Raw genomic sequence first — 15,611 nt, forward strand, 5'->3', positions numbered from 1 at the left:
ACATTGTTTTTAATATGTCTACTGAATGTTTATTGCTAATGGATGTGTAAAAGTTTTCCCAGCTTTAGTTTTAATATTCAACTTCTTGAACCCTGGCTGATATGGAGCTCCAGACAAGCTTTTATTATTATGTGGAATATAAAACCAATGTTTAAAAATGTTTTTTTTTTTTTTTTATTGAGAAGCATTTGTTTACATTATTATTTTTTGAATGAATTTGAATAAATATTTTCTATTGATTAAATGTACAGCAATAGTCCAAAAGGGAATTTTGAAATAAGCAATGAGAGGGATACCACTGAAAAAGACAGACTGTGGTTACATTACATTTATTGCTTTTAAAACTAATAGTTTTGCTCTGTAATAATCATGTCAGCTCATTTTATACACGCTTATTTTGATCATTGCACTGTTTTGTACCTCTTTTGTACATTATATTACATTTGAAATTGTTTTCTTTAAATAAATAAATTTCTGTAAAAAAAAAAGTTATGTGATTATATCATTTGCATAATGTTTGTTGACATTAAAGCCCACTCATCTTACAAAACGTATGACTGAATTTTTCAGTGGCGGTGTGTGCGCGCACAGCGCCCGCTCTGGCCGCCCATCGAACAGTTTCCGCTGTTTACTGCCCGTCAGTGTTTGGCTTATTAGCTCGGTAAGTGTCCTTGAGGCGAAAACTCATTTAAAATATCTACTATATGCTTAAGTTGTATATGTGTAGTCGTTTATATCATAAAAATGCGTATTTGTTCGACAGCAGGCCAGAAAGAGCGAGGCCAACTCTGCGTTGTTTACATATATAACGCTAACGTTACTGGAGTTAAATCCACCGAGCTCCAAGAGCCGGGGAATAAATCTCTTCCCGAATGGGATTAGTATTTATCTCAGATTAGTTTATTCGCATATACAAGTATTTTAGTTCTGCTTGTATTTATGTGGTTAATCTCGTTTGCTAACCGGCTAATTGACCGTGGATTCTTGCTAGTAACTTAGTCGTTAAAGCTAATGCGTATAAACGAAGTTCATGATAAAGCCTTCTTATATTTTAGAAGCTTCTTTAAACGCTGTCAAAGATATTACTATAATATAATAAAAATCTACTCGTAAATAACAATAATATCCGAATGTAAGGGTTTGTTGTTATGCAAAACTGAACTGCGTGCAACACTTCATGTAACGTAAATAAAGGCATTTCATTCTGAATACTCTGGCTCAGACCCTAGTGAGCTACATACCTAGACAGCATTTCTGGGCATTGTCTAGGTAGGCTGCTCCCTATCTTGCTGTTATTTTCAACAGTCATGCAGAGGCACTCATCTGTGCTGATACTTTTGTTTCTCTGCAGTTCTCCTCTATGCTCCAGCTGCGGCCGGTGGAGGAGGATGAATCAGCTGCTGAGAGTCTGGAGCTGAACCGAGCTGTGGCTGACAATGACCATTTCCTGCTGGCCAAGCTACTTTCACAAGAACGTTACAGGAAGTGCATTAATCAGCAGAGCGGTTGGGGGATCCCAGGTACCCCGTTACGTATGGCTGCGTCAAAAGGTACGTCTGTCACCCTTCCATGCACTCTCAGATGTCACATCTGAGTTTGTTGTCCACCACGACCACAACGCAGCAATTATTTGCCCTGTAGGTCACCTGAGGTGCCTGCAGTTGCTCCTGGCCCATGGGGCAGAGGTAGACCGACTTGATGTTAAAGCCCAGACCCCTCTTTTCACTGCTGTGTGTGGGCGTTACCTGAGCTGTGTGCTCGCACTTCTCCGTGCCGGAGCTAATCCAAATGGAAGTCATCTGAACAACAGCTCGCCCGTGCTCACTGCCGCTCGAGAGGGTGACCCGGAGATCCTCCGCCAGCTGCTTCAGCATGGGGCGGAGGTCAACGCCAGGTCAAAGGTTACGCTTTGGGCCTCAGGGGTTGCTGTGTGCAGTGGCCCGCTTTACCTGTCAGCCATATATGAACACCTGGATTGCTTCAAAATGTTGCTGTTATATGGGGCAGATCCGAACTATAACAGTCCGGATGAGAATGTGATCGGCAGAGGCACGCAGCAGAAGACAGTCCTGGAATTGTGTTTGAGACACGGCTGTGGAGTCGAATACATTCAACTGCTCATTGACTTTGGGGCAAACGTCTACCTGCCGACCCTCATCATAGAAAAGAGCACCAAACAGAATGAAGCTCTTGAGCTGTTGCTGAAAGAGCGAGGTGAGAGAAGTACAAGCAGTATTGTAGCATTGTTTTTGTTTTTTAATTGCCATTGTTCTTGAATGGAATAAAAAATTTAATAAAATATTTAATTATTTTCCCCTCATGATTCTGAGAAAAAAATAGTCAAAATTGCAAAGTATAAACTCAGAGTTGACATATAAACCCAGAATTGCAAGATATAAACTCGCAATTCGGAGAAAAAAATGAATCGGTTTGTCTTTGAATTCAGAGGGTTTTTTTCCCTCATAATTGTGAGTATATATATCTTATAAATCTGACTTTTTATCTTCCAATTTTGAGCTCAAATCTTACAATTCAGAATTATGAGGAAAATGTCAGAATTGTGAGATAAAATGTTGCCATTAATTTTTTTTTATTTATAATTTTTGTTTTATTCGTTCTGGAAAAAAGCTTCCATATTATCATTTATTAACTAAAACTATTAACTGTCTTTAAAAAAAATTAAAAATACAATGTTTGTATGATACAATGTTTTATTAAACTTGTCAACAATCTAAAATAAATACATTTAAGTTGAAGTACTTAAACTACTAAAACTGAGATTTACTAAATTACTAAAGCTAAATGAAAAATAAATATACATAAAAAGACAAAAGCACATAAAATTATTTGAATTCAAATAAATAAAAATTAAAGCTAATTTTAAATGAATTCAAAATAAACAAATTAGTACATAAATGATAAAACAAATAAAAATAACACTGATTATCATGCAATTGTTAAATCACCTTTTTTATTTTTTCTCTCTCGCTCTCTCTCTCTCTCTTTTTTTTTTTAAACAGGGTGTCCGAAGACTCTTGTCTCTCAGTGTAGATTGGCTATTCGTAGACACCTGATACAGGTGAACAAGATTCATTCTTTGGACTCTCTGGAGATTCCACCCAGGCTCATCGACTATCTCAAACACAACCCTGTGAACAGTGCATTGGTTTACTGACAAAACAGAGTACTCCACTGTGCCTTTACTAAAGGACAGACTCATTTATTCACACACAGACTGGACAGGTGGACCATACAGACATCAGAGGGAGCGAAACAGACAGAAGATCTGGACTTATGATGTGGACTCATTCGTATGCAATCTCACAGACAGACCGATACACTGCTAACATCCCTGGTTTACATAAATGGAGTGTGTTAAACATCCTCATAAATTAATTTGCTGTAATTTCCTTCAAAATTGAAAGTGTATATTACCAGAAGTGTTGTTGTAAATTCTCTTAAACTATGCATTGTCGTAAAGTCTGTTCTGCCTTTTCAAGATCATGTGGAGGTTTTAGTTTCTCATACCAAATTCAGCAATGATTTTTACAGAATCATTAGCGTTTTGTTTATCAGTAGCAGCTTGATGAAGCATGTAAAAATGTTCAGAACTGGCTTATTAATCTTAATAAGATATATAAACTCCATTGTGATGTGCTTGTATCAGTGAATCCATTGTTTAGAACATATAGACACTTCCAACAGATCATGTCACGTAACCTCCATTGTGCAGGTAGCATGTAATGGAGATCATTCTGTTCCTGTGAGGTTAAAGACTTCAAAATGAACATCAGTTCCAGAGCTAGTCCTCAGAAGGATTTATAGCATAAGTATTAAAGTATAACAGTCTTATGCTAAATGGGGTTTACAATACAGATGCAGGTGTATTTTGAAGATGTAATTCTATGGATGGCGTCTGGCTTGTTATTTTGTTCATAAAATTGAACTGCTGAACATCAGAACGTTTATGTGTCGTTTCCTTACATTTATGGGATAGCTCAGTTCATTTTTATTTATAAAGCACAATAAAACAACAACGTTTGACCATTGTGCTGAACTATATCATTTAAGAGAAATCAAAGCACATAATATGGCAAGACAGACAAGTAATAATTTTGAATAAGCCTCTTTTAGCTCATACACTGTAAGCCTTCTCTAAATGATAGGCTTTTAGATTTCCTTTAAAAAGTTATTGTGTTGCAATTGTTCTAATAGAGATTGGAAAGCTGTTCCAAGGTTTTCTTTAGCCTAGATCTAGGGACCAATAAGTTTCGATGACCTTAGACATCTGGGGTGGGTAACCTCAAAAGATCAGAAAGATATGAAGGTGCCCGTCCATTTAAAACCTTAAGAACATAATGTATTACTATTCTAAAATGGATTGACAACCAGTGCAGAAAGAGTAGGATGTGTAATATATTTGTATTTGCGAGTGCTAGTCAAAAGTCTAGCAGCTGTGTTTTGTACTGTTTGTAGGCGATTCATATCATATGTGATTGGATAATACAGATATACACTGAATTGTAGTGGTCTAGTCGAGATGAGATGAAAGCATGTATAACTCTCTCAGACTCAGCAAGAGTTCAAAAACTCTTCACCTTAGCAAGGAGTCTAAGCTGAAAGAAACTTTATTTAACTACTGCTTGCTTAACAAAATTCAAAGCAGAATCAAACAAAACACCTAATTTATTATTATTATTATTATTTTTACAAAGGGCTTGATATATGCTGGCAGATCACCCAGGACTTGCTGTGTGTTGCCAGATAGAGCTAAAGGTCCGAATACAATAGCCTCAGTCTTACTCTCATTGAGGTTAAACAAATTAAGAGACATCCAAGCTTTAATATCAGACAGACAAACAGTTAAAGCACTCTAAACCTGGCTGTCATTTGCTTAAAAGGCACTTAAATTTGAGTGTAAATTGAGTGTTGAGTGGGTAATTTGAGGTGCCAGTTTCCATATAGAGACCTTCCCCCCACCTTCATAAAGTTTTATTGCACTGATATGGAAAAACATATACATTCTAAACCAGGTTCATTTTGATAATTGTCAATTCATTTTGAATTAGCAATTATTTTTATATTTTCAGTGTTCTTTTTTAATTTAAGTTTAACTTTTAGTAGTTATGTTTTGTACTTGTGTCATTGTTGTTTCAAAAATATTTGTTCTGTTTCATTTTTATTTCATTATGTTTTTCATGCAATTTATTCAAATGAACAAACATAATTTTCATGGTTTTAGTTAACAATAACAATACTGCTTTAAGCTTTTAGATGCCGGGGACCCCCACGCTTTTCTAAAATAAAAAGGCATTAAAATGAAATAATTGGCCTTTATATTGTCATTGTACTTTTCACAATAATTATAATTCAAATACAGATTTGTTTAGGTGGCAGAGAGTAACTTAAGTTAACACATTAACGTTGACATAACCTAAAACACATTTAGTAAAATTATGTTTTTTTCACTATCAAATTTTCTGTGGACCCCAAGGCCTGTTGCAGACCAATGGGGGTCCCCGATCATAGTTTGGCCAGACAAACTTGCAGCAAAACTCAAAGTATTTAACAAATTAATCACTTTCGTGTTAATTGTTTATATTATTTTATTGTACAGCCTATTGCTATTATGTACTTTATTACCTTTAAAAATGACCTCTTTTTGTTTTTTATTTTTTTCCTGTGACTGCGAATACCATGGTACTACATTTCCCAGAATGCACGTAGCACGGAAACGCCGCCAGTTGCTCCAGAGCTCAATGAACAAAGTGAATCATAGCCGCGAGCTCCTGCAGCGCTACGCGAGGGCAGAGCACATCACGGCACGCTCGGGCGGAAAAGATGGACAAATAAGGCGAGTATCGCTGATGTTTGTATCTCTGTGTATTATTCGCTCATTGATTGTATACGTACGTGAGTGTTCATGCAGAAACAGCTGTTTGTGAATGCAAGTTAGGTGTATATCAGTGAAGCGGTCGCGAGCTGGTTAGCGTCTGGGCTAGCGCGCGCCAGTTGCGCGTTCATTCGCAGTGATGGTGTCCAGCTGGGGACACTGTGTGCAGTCTTTTAATAGAAGTTCTTTTCCAATACTAATAACAGTTTCACTGCAGTAGTTGGAGAAATTGGTCCATGGGGTGTAGTTCTGTGGACTTCAAGCTATCTCTTATGTTTTCTTTCCTTTGTTTATGATGTACTTACAGTGAGAGTTCAGGCCCAATGGCTTCAGTCAGCTTTTGTTTTGATTGTAGGTTTAATCCAGCGTATGTGTTGCATTGCAGGACATTCAGGTTGCAACACTTTAATGTCATCGTGTTTGTTTTTGTACTGTTGTAGGTTTGCCTGTCTGCCTCTGTGGTTTAGATTTTGTATTTATTTAATCAAATTATGTCTACCTAACGTTAAATAAGCAAACGTAATTTACTCATTCCATAGCCCAGAGACAAACTGCATGATAGTACATTTTGTTCTTAGTGATAGCTGTAACCACTGGGGAAACAACAGTGCAAATAATGCAAAAGATATGATAAAGTTACACACAAGTATGATATAAAACGTAAAAATAAAACCTTTATTATTGGTTTGATTAATTTAATAATAATAATAATAATAAAATAGGCTTATGGTGAATTTATTTTGAGTTAATTTAACTGGTGGTTACCTAGTCAGAATAGGACTTTGTTTTTTCTCACTTGTCAAAATTACAACCATGTTTACTAAATGAGCCCAAGGAATTGTATTAATATATTCATAAATAGACCCTTTGAATATTTATATTTATCAAATATGATAGTATATTTAGAATTTTGGGGTTTTACTTGATTTTTTATTGGGCTTAAAGAGATGGGCGTCTCAAACAGAGATGTACAGATACAACTTTTAGTGTCTAAATACAATTTTGTAAATGTTTCTTAATAAATATGTGCCTTAGTTTTTTTTCTATTTTTGACTGTTCCTAATGATCCGTCTTAATTTCTGTTACTTTCACAGGTATAACATGTCTGGTAAACACAGACCCCATACCTTCCAGCCTGGCTCTCAGGGTGGAGTATTTACTTCAGACATGCTCCATTAGCCACAGACATCTGTCTCGCTATGGAGGCCACCACAGGAAGTGAGGTTGTTGGTGCGATAGGGGGTCCACAGTCAGACTCTGTTTCCCATGACACCCCTCAACCTCAGTCCCCCCCTTCTGTGAAAATAAGGAAGACGGCTTTCAAGTTTTTTGGAGGTCGTAAGAGCATCTGTATTCTGCCCAGCTTTTTCGGTGGCCGAGGCAGAAGTCAAAGTAAGGCTTCGTCAAAAACAGGTGTTACAAAGAGCCAAACATACGATGGGGTGAGCCGAGCATGCTGGGATAATTTGGGCAGAGGTAGCAGTGAAGTGGCCTCTGGGGACTTTGAGTTTTGCACCTCCGGTGACCCTCAGAAATCACAGGAGAATCATGGGAAGTCTCAGTCTCTACCCCGACAGCGCAGAGGTCTTCGGGGTCTTTTCAGCAGCATTCGGAGACACAGGAAAAACAGAACTGTTGAACAAGAAAAGCGGGAGGCACTCGAAATGTCTTCAAGCTTCCACACCGAAACAGTGCCTGGTGTCCTGTCGAGCATCAGTGACTGTAGTGATAACCATGTAGACAGTCAGGGTGAAGAGTTGGTGCCAGTTGTGCCTAATCAAAACGCAGGCAGTGAGTATAATCTGCCATTGGCTGCCACTGAATGTAAGGAAGATGTAACGCTAGTGCCTGAGAAAAAGAGGAGCAGCAGAGTGGAGGTGGACAAGAGGAAGAGAGCAAAAGAAGAGGAGAATGAGGAGGAAGAGATGCAAGATGAGAGACGGGAAGGACTGACGACATATCATCAGCCCTTGTGTGCCGAGTCAGAACTGGACCGCTTGGCTGAGCAGAATGTGGACATTCCCGATGGGGAGCCTCCTGCTGTATCCTGCTCCTCTGAAAACTTAGTCTTTGGGGATGTTTCATCATTGAAAAGCTTTGATTCCCTGACAGGTTGCGGAGACATCATTGCAGACCAGGATGATGTCAGCGTTGCTGATAGCTCAGTGTCTGCCGAGAGAGGCAGCCGAAATGCAGGAAAACGGAGCTCGTGTTTTGTCACATATCAGGGTGGGGGGGAAGAGATGGCAACTCCCGATGAGATAGATGCAGATTACTTGCAGAGCTTATGGGAGTCTGAAACTAGTAATGAAGTATGCTATGTACCTTCAGACAGGGGCTCAGATAGCCCTTCACTCACTCCCGATCAGCAAATCAGCTCCATCCGTGTTACTTCCAACAGCAGCCCACTGGGAATCACAGAAACAGCCTTCACTCCTGTTGGTCTCTTAAGCCCACAGAGTGAGTCGGTACCCAACAGTGATGAGGGATACTATGACTCCACCACGCCATGTATGGAGGAGGAGAGCAGAGAACGTCCACACCAGGATAGGCTTCCACGGGATAGCTACAGTGGTGATGCTCTTTATGAACTTTTTGAGCCTGACAATCACCTGCTCAGCCCTGCTCTTCCTCCCAAGGATCCCCACTCATTTGTTGGTGCAGCCCTGCAGGGTGATAAGAGTCCAACAAACCCTTTGTACGCCCTGGCATCCTCTGCCCTAGAGACAGGAAGCATAGAGACGGAGGAGGAGCGTCTGAACAAGATCCAGCAAGCCCTTCTGTGCTGTGAGCTCCAGAATCTCAGAAGCCCATCCAAAGATCAGCGTCTGTTCCATGCCGACTGCTTCTACAATGACTCGAGCCTTTCCGCAGGCAACGGTAAGATGGTTTTGAAAGAAGTTATAAATCTGCGCTATACCCAATCACGATCAAGATCCCAAGCTGTGAAAGAGACTGTCCCTCTCATCATGGGCCAAATCCAGGAGACTCCCTTGTTTGCACCCCGTGCCGATTCAGGTTTCAGTCCACATGTCACTGAGACAAACAGACAGCAGCCTCAATCTGAGAATCAGAGCCCATTACTACCCACCAGAGGCTGTAGCCAATCCCAAGAAGAGCTGATGGTCTGTTTCTCCCAAGCGCTTGTAGATTTCACGAAGAACACCCGGCTTTACTGCAACTCAACTGAGAGTCTTGATGGCTCAGAGTCGAGTTCTCCTTTTGGACCAAGTCTGAGCGCCTTGCCTGCCATTGTCACATTTGATGTGGTCGACATGGACAACGAGGGTGAATGTGAGCAGCAGACTGAGCTTGTCGAGGAGGAGGAGGAAGAAGAGTTGGCATCTCCTTACGAACCCTTCGAAGATGATGGATGTTACCTTCAGCAAGACGCCTTTGCTGACCATACTTTCGATGCCTACGAACAAAGTCTGTTGCTAAGTAATGCTTGGGGCATCGCAAGCCTTCCTCGCCACCTCAGTTTGGGTCGACCTTGTCCACCTGTCCCTGCCCCATTAGCACTAAATCGTCGCAGTCGCTCTCTTGACACGGACTGTCTGGAGTTTCAGACAAGTGATCTTTACACGGCTGTTACCAGCTATGACTTAAAGGGGGCTGCATTTTCACAGCGCAGGACTGCTGATTGTAGAGATATGGTTTTACCACAACAACCCTGCAGGGTTACTGTTGATAGTTTTAGGTGGGGCTATAGGCGTGGTTTTGACTCCTCCAAATCTTCTCAGCAAGAACCGAAATTGGCACATGTGGGCCAGTCAACTGTAAGACCTTCCCATCTCCCCCTAAAGAACAACGGCAGTAATAGTAACCTCCCTGGTGCCACTAGAGCTGATGGTGATGGGGAGATTTTGTTCGGGGGAGGCGATGCGCTTTATCCCTGCAGTTACCCCCCTGCAGGCATGCAGTGGAAGAATCGACCAGTTGGGGTCACTCAGGGTGTGCCCCATGTTCGCTCTGAGCAATTGGCAGACCATCGTGAAATTCCCATAAAGAACCGGAAGGGGCAACTTGAGGGTGACTTCACTCCTGTACCACCCAAATTATAAACAATCTCTCCCTCTCAAAATAAAACAGAAATCCAAATAGATAAGTCTCGTCACCAAAGTCGATGCTGGATGTTTAGTGACACTCTTGAATTGTATCACACTCACACATACTGTAGTTGCCGTTACTGCCAGATAAGCTATTGTATTCTTTTGTGATGTACTGTGTAGTTTTTGAGCTATGTTTTTAGTTTCTGTTAGTTTAAGAAAATGTGTATTTGTACTGGATTTGTTACAGCATTACTCAATCAGCAGGTGCTGTCTATATATATATGCTATAATGTGTCCCATTTATGTAGCCTGGCAATGCCATAGAAATTGATTCATTTTGTTTGGATGTTTTGAATATGTTTTAATTATATTTGGAAAAAAGACCGCAATGCTTTAATGCTATAAAACCTACATTAGCACCTAATATCATCTTGTTCAAGAATCAAACTTAGTTTGAACAAATACTTTTTTTTAATGCAACAGTTTTTTGAGTTTGGAAATATGCTGTATGCCGCAAAGTTTTAGTGTTGACATCTTGGAACCTTTTAAAAGTCTTGTTTATCTAGTCACATATTTGTTTTATATGGCCATTTTGTTTTGGGCATAGCACACACTACATTCATATAAAAAATGCCTGTTAACTCAGTGGCATTTTGACCAACTTTCCTGTTACACCTCTGTTCATTATTATATACACTTGTTACTACACTGATATACACTTAAGGATGTGAGTGTAGAATCTGGTTTATTTCCTTTTTTTGCTGCTAAACAGTATGAGGTTGTTTGGGATAATGTACTGTATTAACTGTGTGGATATCTGAATATTTGCGTATTCTCTGCATACATTCAACTCGATCTGGCCTAAAGTCTTCAGTAAATATTATCAGTATAGCTGATAATCAAAGGGTACTATCTTAAGTCATTTGAAGCAGAATGTCAGTAAAGCCTTTAATGAAGTTATGTTATTGTTCTGTGCTGGTGTACTACAGTCACAATCATCTACTGTTATCAGAATGCCAAAGTCAGCTTAATGCACTTACCATTTGTAACTAGTGCTTATATTCATCCCTTAAGAATTAATCAACCTTTGTGTTTCCCTGTAGATGAATCTATGCTGTTCTATAATTAATGTTTTTTTCTTTTTCATGCATATGGTACATTTGTGCGATTGAAAATGATTGTGCATACCCCATCTGTTAGCGGAATCAGAAAACCAAAATAATTTTAAATTATTATTTTTTTTATACACAAGGATGCACATACACAGACAACGAATGTTAGAACATCTCAGTAAAACTTCATTTTTTAAAAGGTTTAAATGCATATCTACCACATCACACCCCTGACACAATCTTTTTCCACACAAATCAACACTGACTGGAAATAAACCCTTGAGACATCAGTAATGCAAGTTTGTGAATGTTTTTTTAGGACGATCAGAAGGTGCTGTAGTTTGCTATGGCAGATAGTTTGTGATTAGTGCTGCAGCCATAGGTCATTATTTGCCCTTGTTGTATGCAGTGTCAGTAAAGCAACAAATCTTTTTGACCAAAACTATACTCAATATAAATATTAATAATATTAGCAAAATACACTTTTTTTTCTGACTGGCAGTGAGAAAACTGAACTGTTTGACCCGTCAAAACTATAATGTCTGTGAGATTTCATAGGCCTCTCTAATGCACTGTAATTTTGTTTGCAAATGTAGAGAAACAATGGTAAAATTCATGGCATATGTGGCACTTACAGGTGAAGCAGAATTAGTGCCTTGTTAGTTTTTGAGCTGTTAGGCATTGTCTGATAAGCAGGGCTGATGCTGAATTTGATTGACAGGTGGTCTCCTCTCTAAAGTCAAGGAAGCTCCAGTTGTCATGGAAACTAGTTGAAGCTGTCATGCTCATCTTAATGTTATGAGCTGGGGAGAACAAAATAAATGTAGGCAGATCGTGACTGACATCAACTGATGTGTCATATTGTCTTTCCCAGCCTCCCCTCTCGCTTTTCTTTTTTTTCTTCTTTTCTATAGATGTAGTGCAGTATGTGCAATCTAAACGTAAGAGAAGGAATCTGTGATCACTTGAGCATCACACCAGGTTGTGGCTCCCTCTACTGGTTAGATTGTGTCTAATATGTTTTAAATCTAAAGAATCATTTTATTTTGATGCCAAGAGATTTCTTTTATTTTTGTACACTATCGAACATAAAGATAACATTTCTAATTGTAAACCATCTTGTTGTTAATTTAACCTTAATTTATTAATCTGTGGGCATCACTAGGTTTACATGTGATGACAGTGTAGTATTTAGTGTCATTTATACATTTATACAAAACCTCTCAACCAGGTTTAGTATTTTGCCTTTTACCATGTCAGTCAATTAATTCTGTACAAAATTAGCCAGATTTATTATGAGAGGAATGACTGTCATGTTGACATTATCATCTGTTTGTCTGAATTGAATCCGATGGCTGGTTTACTGAACTCAGGTACGAGTGCACATTGTAAGGTAATTTAAAGAAAGGTGCATTTCAGAAGATTCACAGTAGTTTTGGCTAACAACCAGAACTGAACAGTGGCCAGATTTCAATATGACCTATTTCTACGTGGTTTGTGTGAGCATGTTGATGATTCCTCCGTTGGCACAGAGCTGTGTGATGAGTCTCTCTCTCAGGAGAGAGTTACATAAGCCTTCAGTCTCTTTCTCTCACTCCCTGAACAACATTGGCATTCATCCCAGATGTCATACGCACACATGAGTATTGGAGAGTTTGTATAGACAAGCTATACTGTTGTTATTTTTGCAAATGTGTATATATATATATATATTTTTTTTTGAAAGAGGGAAAAGCTATTAACAAGAAACATTTTTTTTTACCATGGCATTCTTTGAAGTACCTTGGAGCCATGTGAATAAGCAATGCATGAATATGGAGATCATTTAGTACTTTTATATACATCAAAGTTTTACTGATGTACCATTTTTGTACTGCTTTGCACTACATTCTAGAAGTATTTTTTTTTAATAGTAATTTTGTTGTATTTTTTTAGATTTCAGGTTTAAGCTCAAATGTTACTAGTGTTTTTAGATAACTTGGAGAACCATGCAAATAAGCAGTTTATGAATATTGATAATCCCTTTTGTGTACTGCTTTGCACTATATGTTAGAAGTTTTTTTTAGTAGGTTTTCAGTTTAAACATAAAGATTTTAAATAGTATTTTAAAAGAAATAGCAAATTTTTTAATAGCTTTTAAAAAAAAAAATTAAAAAGTTTAGAACCCTCTATGAACATGGAGATCATTTAGGACCATTGTATATATCAAAGTACCATTCTACTACTAAACATACCTTTGGTGTTTTGCTTTTTTCGCTATATTTTAAAAGCAATTGTAGATCCTTAATAGCAATTTAATATTAGATTTTAGATTTTAGGGTTAAGCTTATTTAAAATAGTATAAAAAGTAGTATATACAATTATAAAAAAAGTAAAAACCACTAATGATTCATACATGTGTAAATGTCAATAGCCTGGCGTTCAAGACTTCAAAACCTCCTTTTATCTACAGATATAGTGCAGGACTTCACTTATATATTCCACATAATAATAGCAAGTATAGCACCATGTTTTATTTATGAAACTTTGAGCTCCCTTCTCAGCTAATTTATTCATGACTCACATACACAAAATACACTTTTCTAAATATTGCCTTGGGAACGAGGTAAAGCTTATGAGGACTGTGTGTGCGTGTGTAGAAGATGCCAAAAGGTTAAAACTGCATGAGCTGGAGAGGACATCTTGTCTCCAAAAGCTTTTATACCCGTACACAGCCACTCCCTCTCTGTTATACACACACATATGCCCCCAAACACTGGGTCCATTTGTGACATCCCAATTCACACACTGTCCTGAATACACTCTTACGTATGCAAGAGCTACATCACAGAAAAAGTCAGGACAGGACACAGAGGGAAGTTTGGGGGTGGGTTCTTGTGATGCTGGTTACATCATCTCTCCTGCTTCATTGCATAATGTAACAAAAATATATATGTGAAATTAATCTAGAAAGATTCTAACAACCGGACAGCACCTCTGGATTGGTGTTCTGTGTGTCTTTCTGTCGTTTTCTGTCTCAGTAGAGAAATATGAGATCGGAGCTTTCTTGAAGGGTTCATTTGCCTCCTAATCATTTCAAAAACAGTGATGGAGGCAATGATTGTAGACTATAGATGTTTTGGCTTCAATTTCAAATTCTACAACAAGGAATTTACATGGAAATTTGACACAGCATTCCTGCAGTGAGATATAATAAGCGTCATCTAAGCCTGTACATTTGGGATACACTTTTATGCATACTGACTTGCACTGTATTTAAGGCATACTTTTTTTAAATCATTGTTTGAATTCCTTTGGGAATCAAACTCATATATGACCTTAATGTTAGTTTATTAATGTTTATGTAATTATTTATGCAACTTTTATAAACTCATATAGCGAGACTATGGAATATTTCAAAACTCAATTTTCGTAAGATCAATTATAAATTATATATATATATATATATATATATATATATATATATATATATATATATATATATATATATATATATATATATATATAGCAAACCTTGAACCTTACAATTTAAACAGAATTTAGTACAATTATAATATATGTTAAATAACATAAGGATGCATCAAATGACTAAAAACAGTATACCGCTCTACCGATTGGTGTCAGTAAGATGGATTTTCTGAAGCAATTAACACTTTAATTCAGGAAGGATGCATTAAATTGATCAAAATTGACAGTAAAAGCTTTGACTTTGGTACCTTGATGACCAAATCAACATATTAAAATGATTTCTGAAGGATCATGTGACACTAAAGACTGGAGTAATAGCTGCTGGGGAAAAAAAACCCCTGAAAATATATAAAATAGATATTTTAAATTGTAATAATATTTCGTAATGTTTATGTTTTGCTGTATTTCTGATCAAATAAATGAAGCTCAGTGGGCATAAGAGAAAATCCTTACGGACCCCAAAATTGTATACAGGCACTGGCTCTAACTAATGTGTACCTTCATAGCCATCAAGATCACCCTTTAGAAATGAAGTGGTGATTCAAACATCACTAACTCCTCGTCTTTCAATCACATGCTGTATATAATGCCTGATGGCAGAGGATAATCTGCTACAGCACATCTCCTCTCACCAATGAGATCAATGTTTTCAGTACCATATAACATCAAGCCTGCATATGATGTTAAAATAATAATAATAATACACTTTTTAAAAATGAATGATGTCCTTTAAAAGTAAAGCTGTAAAGCTGTACTGGACTGTAAACTTGTCTGCATGCTGCTTAATTAAACATCTCAAGTGCTTTGACTAATATTTAGAAAAACACCTGCACTTTATTCTGTATTGTATATTCTGCATGTATTCTGATTTTGCCAAAAATTAACAACTCTATTCTGTTCTGTTCCACTGAAGTGTTTGTTTAAAACAAATTAGTTTACTTTAAAAAGCATGGAAACTGATCTAACAAAAAAAAAAAAAAAAAAAAAAGAGAAAAGAGAGAAGGAATTAAATAATATAGCCTAACTTGATTAGAAGTAGTAGCAAAAATTAAGCTGAATTAATCAAATTGCAGTTGAGAGACCTAT

The 15,611-nt window shown here is 37.6% G+C and overlaps 2 protein-coding genes across 2 annotated transcripts; both read left to right on the forward strand.

Annotated features, from left to right (window-relative positions):
* The first annotated feature begins 543 nt into the window (after positions 1 to 543).
* LOC113091421 (ankyrin repeat and SOCS box protein 12) lies at positions 544 to 3,959 on the forward strand. Its single transcript, XM_026256938.1, has 4 exons — positions 544 to 661; positions 1,352 to 1,550; positions 1,642 to 2,214; positions 3,021 to 3,959. Exons 1-4 carry the CDS (start codon positions 554 to 556, stop codon positions 3,173 to 3,175), a joined length of 1,035 nt encoding a protein of 344 aa, XP_026112723.1. The 5' UTR covers positions 544 to 553; the 3' UTR covers positions 3,176 to 3,959.
* A 1,742-nt stretch (positions 3,960 to 5,701) lies between these two features.
* Positions 5,702 to 11,347, forward strand: LOC113091296 (APC membrane recruitment protein 1-like). Its single transcript, XM_026256720.1, has 2 exons — positions 5,702 to 5,854; positions 6,988 to 11,347. The coding sequence occupies exon 2, from the start codon at positions 7,093 to 7,095 to the stop codon at positions 9,955 to 9,957; it is 2,865 nt and encodes a 954-aa protein (XP_026112505.1). The 5' UTR covers positions 5,702 to 5,854; positions 6,988 to 7,092; the 3' UTR covers positions 9,958 to 11,347.
* The last annotated feature ends 4,264 nt before the right edge of the window (positions 11,348 to 15,611 follow it).

The sequence above is a fragment of the Carassius auratus genome, unplaced genomic scaffold (assembly GCF_003368295.1).
Source record: "Carassius auratus strain Wakin unplaced genomic scaffold, ASM336829v1 scaf_tig00214183_4049273_7079891, whole genome shotgun sequence".
NCBI classification, from domain to species: domain Eukaryota; kingdom Metazoa; phylum Chordata; class Actinopteri; order Cypriniformes; family Cyprinidae; genus Carassius; species Carassius auratus.

Bases quoted from the DNA above. Each gene is read 5' to 3' on its own strand.
- LOC113091296 (XM_026256720.1), top strand. From the start codon at position 7,093: ATGGAGGCCACCACAGGAAGTGAGGTTGTTGGTGCGATAGGGGGTCCA.
- LOC113091421 (XM_026256938.1), top strand. From the start codon at position 554: ATGACTGAATTTTTCAGTGGCGGTGTGTGCGCGCACAGCGCCCGCTCT. The intron at 662-1,351 runs GTAAGTGTCCTT...GTTTCTCTGCAG, and splicing joins GTGTTTGGCTTATTAGCTCG to TTCTCCTCTATGCTCCAGCT. The intron at 1,551-1,641 runs GTACGTCTGTCA...TTTGCCCTGTAG, and splicing joins ACGTATGGCTGCGTCAAAAG to GTCACCTGAGGTGCCTGCAG.